This window comes from Carlito syrichta, unplaced genomic scaffold (assembly GCF_000164805.1).
Source record: "Carlito syrichta isolate Samal-C Ts95f unplaced genomic scaffold, Tarsius_syrichta-2.0.1 Scaffold306948, whole genome shotgun sequence".
NCBI lineage: Eukaryota > Metazoa > Chordata > Mammalia > Primates > Tarsiidae > Carlito > Carlito syrichta.
This window is the reverse complement of record NW_007251044.1, coordinates 20,860-24,185: the sequence shown is the minus strand read 5'-3', so window position 1 is coordinate 24,185 and position 3,326 is coordinate 20,860. Positions and strand designations below refer to the sequence as shown.

The following is a 3,326-nucleotide window of genomic DNA, read 5'->3' as shown; positions in this document are numbered from 1 at the left end:
CCCCAGCCTCTCTTCCCTGAGACCCTGGGGTCCAGGCCCCCAGCCTTTCCTCCCTCAGACCCAGGAGTCCAGGTCCAGCCCTCCTCCCTGAGGACCTGGCATCCCGCCATTTCTCTTTGTCCAGCTGTTATTTCTCGCCCTTTAGAACATGCGGGAGGAATGTGGGGTAGCTGAAAGGCCTGATGCCTCCCGGAGCCTTCTGGGAGTCTCTGGACTCCTTAAAGGGCTCTTTCTGGGGGCCCACCTGTCTTCCTTTGGGCCTGGCGGGACACAGGTGCTGTCAGGAGCGGGAGGAAGTTTGCCGACATGCCTGAGGCAAAATCAGGTGGCTGCTGGGACCCCTTCCCTCTGTAGATTTGGGGCTTTTCTTTGTAGGGTGGGGAGAACAGGGTGCCTTCTCTGTGTGAGGAGGAGGAAACTCCCCTTTCTGTGAGGTGGAAGGTGTAGGGTGGGGGTCCCCTTCCCTTTGTGAGGACAGGTGTTTCCTTCCTCGCATGAGATTGGGGTTCCCATATCTGTGTAGGGTGGGGGTCCCCTTCCCTTTGCAATGAGGGGGTTTCCTTCTCTGTAGGCAGTTGGGGAGCCCATCTCTGGTGGACATGGAGATTCTCTGATTGTAAAGTGGGTCCTTTTTTCTCAGTGGGCATGGGATCCTGTGTGCACACTGGGGAGTCTTTGCAGGTGACTGGGCTCCTCTACTTTTGGGGATGGCATCTTCTGGGCAGGAACTGGGCCACTTCTGTGAGTGAAGGTCGGGCCTTTTTCCATAGGATGTGGGCGACTGTGACTGAAGATTGAGGGTTCTGTCACGGGGGATCTCTTCTCTTTACAATGATGGGACGTCTCCTTTCTACCGGAATTGAGTTCTCTCTGAGTAGAAATTAGGGGGCCTTCTTCATATAGGGGTCAAGGTCCTTTTTTAAATTTAATTTAATTTAATTTTTATTTTTTATTTATTTTTTTGAGTTGGCGTCTCACTCTGTCGCCCAGACTGGAGTGCAGTGGCCGCTCCCGGCCACCGCAGCCTCGACCTGCTGGGGGGTCTGGCGATCCTTCCGTCTCAGCCTTCCAAGTAGCTGGAATTACAGGCGCGTGCGCTACCACGCCCGGCTAATTTTTGATTTATTGTGGAGATGAGGTCTCATCAAGTTGCCCAGGCAGGTCTCGAACCCGCAGGCTCAGGCAGTCCACTCACCTCAGCCTCCCAAAGGCGCGGGATTACAGGCTGAGCCACCGAGCCCGGCTTTTTTTTTTTAAATAATTTTTATGTATACATTGTTTTATTGAATTTTTGAGTTGGGGTCTCACTCAGTTGCCCAGGCTGGAGTGCAGTACTGCAGTCACAGCTCACTCAGGAGATCCTTCCACCTCAGACTCCTGGGAGCTGGGACTACAGACATGCATCACCACGCCTGGCTAACTTTTTAAAATTTTTTTGTGTCTCGCTATGTTGCCCAGGCTGATCTCAAACTCCTGGGCTTGAGCAATCCTCCCGCCTTGGCCTCCCAAAATGGTGAGATTACAGGCGTGCGCCCTCACTCCCGACCAGCCAGGGTCCTTTCTTTATGTGGAGTTTGGGGTCCCTTCTTTGAAGGTGACTGGGAGCACTTTATTTGAAGATGGGGCTTCAAAAGATGAAAGCCCCTTGGGAGGTAGGGTCACTCCTTCTGGGATATCCGGTCTGCTGGCATCAGGCCAACCAGACTGTGGGGTGGGGTTCGGACCCCTGCTGTAGCTGGGTCCAGTGGGCCAGGAGCTTGCAAGCAGGGCAGAGGAAGGATGCTGTGGTCAGCACGAGGTGTCCAGTTTCCAGCCCGGAGGTAGAGCTAATTATACCCCCTGAACCCAAAAGGTCAGGGCCTGGTGGCCTGGGTGGATGGGCCCTGGGTAAGGGAAACCTGACCCCACAGACTCTCCAGATCAGAGATAAATTTACATCTAGGATGGCGGCCTGACTCCAGGGTCTAAGGGAGGAGGGGCCTGCATCCAGGGTCTGAGGGAGAAGGGGACTGGATTCCCGGGTCTGAGGGAGGAGGGGCCTGGGCTCCCGGGTCTGAGGGAGGAGGGAGCTGGGCTCCCCGGGTCTGAGGGAGGAGGGGGCTGGGCTCCCGGGTCTGAGGGAGGAGGGGCCTGGGCTCCCCGGGTCTGAGGGAGGAGGGGGCTGGGCTCCCCGGGTCTGAGGGAGGAGGGGGCTGGGCTCCCGGGTCTGAGGGAGGAGGGGGCTGGGCTCCCGGGTCTGAGGGAGGAGGGGCCTGGGGTCTCAGGTCTGAGGGAGGAGGGGGCTTAACTGCGAGCATCTGGTACCTCACAGCAGCCAAAAAGGCCCCCAAAGGCAAAGAGGCCCCCAAACAGGCTGCCCCTAAGGAGGCTCCAGCAGAGGCCCCCAAAGGTGAGACGGTTCCCAGGGCCCAGCCGGCCTGGCAGCTCATATCCCCATGCTCCCTCTGCTCCTCACCCCAGCCTTCTCCCAGTTTCTGTCCTTTCATCGGTCCCCTGACAGCGCCAGAGCCAACTGGCACCTCCCCCGCTCACAGCCTGCCCTGGCTCCCTCGTGCCCCAGGGCGGAGACCAGCCCCTCGCTGACTGATCGCCAAGTCCTGCCCAGCACAGGGGTCCCGGTCCCTCTAAGCCCCTCCTACCCAAAGGCCCGTTCAGGACCCTCCAGTCCACAGATGGGGATGCTGAGGTCGGAGAGGTGGGGAGCCCGGCCAAGGCCACCCGGGCGACGCGGTTTTCCCCAGATCAGGAAGAGCCATTTCGCCCCCGTGATCTTTGGTTCCCGAGCAGAGGGTCGCCCACGGTCTCTAAGCCCCTTTCCCAGCGTGGTCCACAGCCCCCTTCCCGCCGATCTCAGACCCCCTCGTCCTGTCTCCTTGAGCAGGAGACCCGCCTGAGGACCAGTCCCCCACTGCAGAAGAGCCCACTGGAATTTTCCTGAAAAAGCCGGACTCTGTGTCGGTGGAGGCTGGTGAGGGGGACCTGAAGGAAGAGGGGCGGGGCCTGGACGCCCAGTTCGTGGGAGGGAGAAGGAGTTGGGGGCCTGGACTCCCGGTCCGAGGGAAGAGGGGCTGGGCCTGAACTCCCAGGTCCGAGGGAGGAGGGGCTGGGCCTGAACTCCCAGGTCCGAGGGAGGAGGGGCTGGGCCTGGACTCCTGGGTCTGAGGGAGAAGGAGTTGGGCCTGGACTCCTGGGTCCAAGGGAGGAGGGGCTGGGCCTGGACTCCCAGGTCCGAGGGAGAAGGAGGTGGGGGCCTGGACTCCCGGGTCCAAGGGAGGAGGGGCCGGGGGCCTGGACTCCCAGGTCCAAGGGGGGAGGGGCTGGGGTCC

The 3,326-nt window shown here is 60.0% G+C and overlaps 1 protein-coding gene across 1 annotated transcript in view; it reads left to right on the top strand.

Annotated features, from left to right (window-relative positions):
• Positions 1-306: 306 nt before the first annotated feature.
• The window catches only part of MYBPC2 (myosin binding protein C, fast type), a gene marked incomplete at its 3' end in the record, with an annotated part of 22,347 nt that continues 19,327 nt past the window's right edge, over positions 307-3,326 (top strand). Inside the window, 3 exon segments of the mRNA XM_008063583.1 lie at positions 307-325; positions 2,312-2,389; positions 2,882-2,968. Of these exon segments, the coding sequence (XP_008061774.1) occupies positions 307-325; positions 2,312-2,389; positions 2,882-2,968 (184 nt within the window).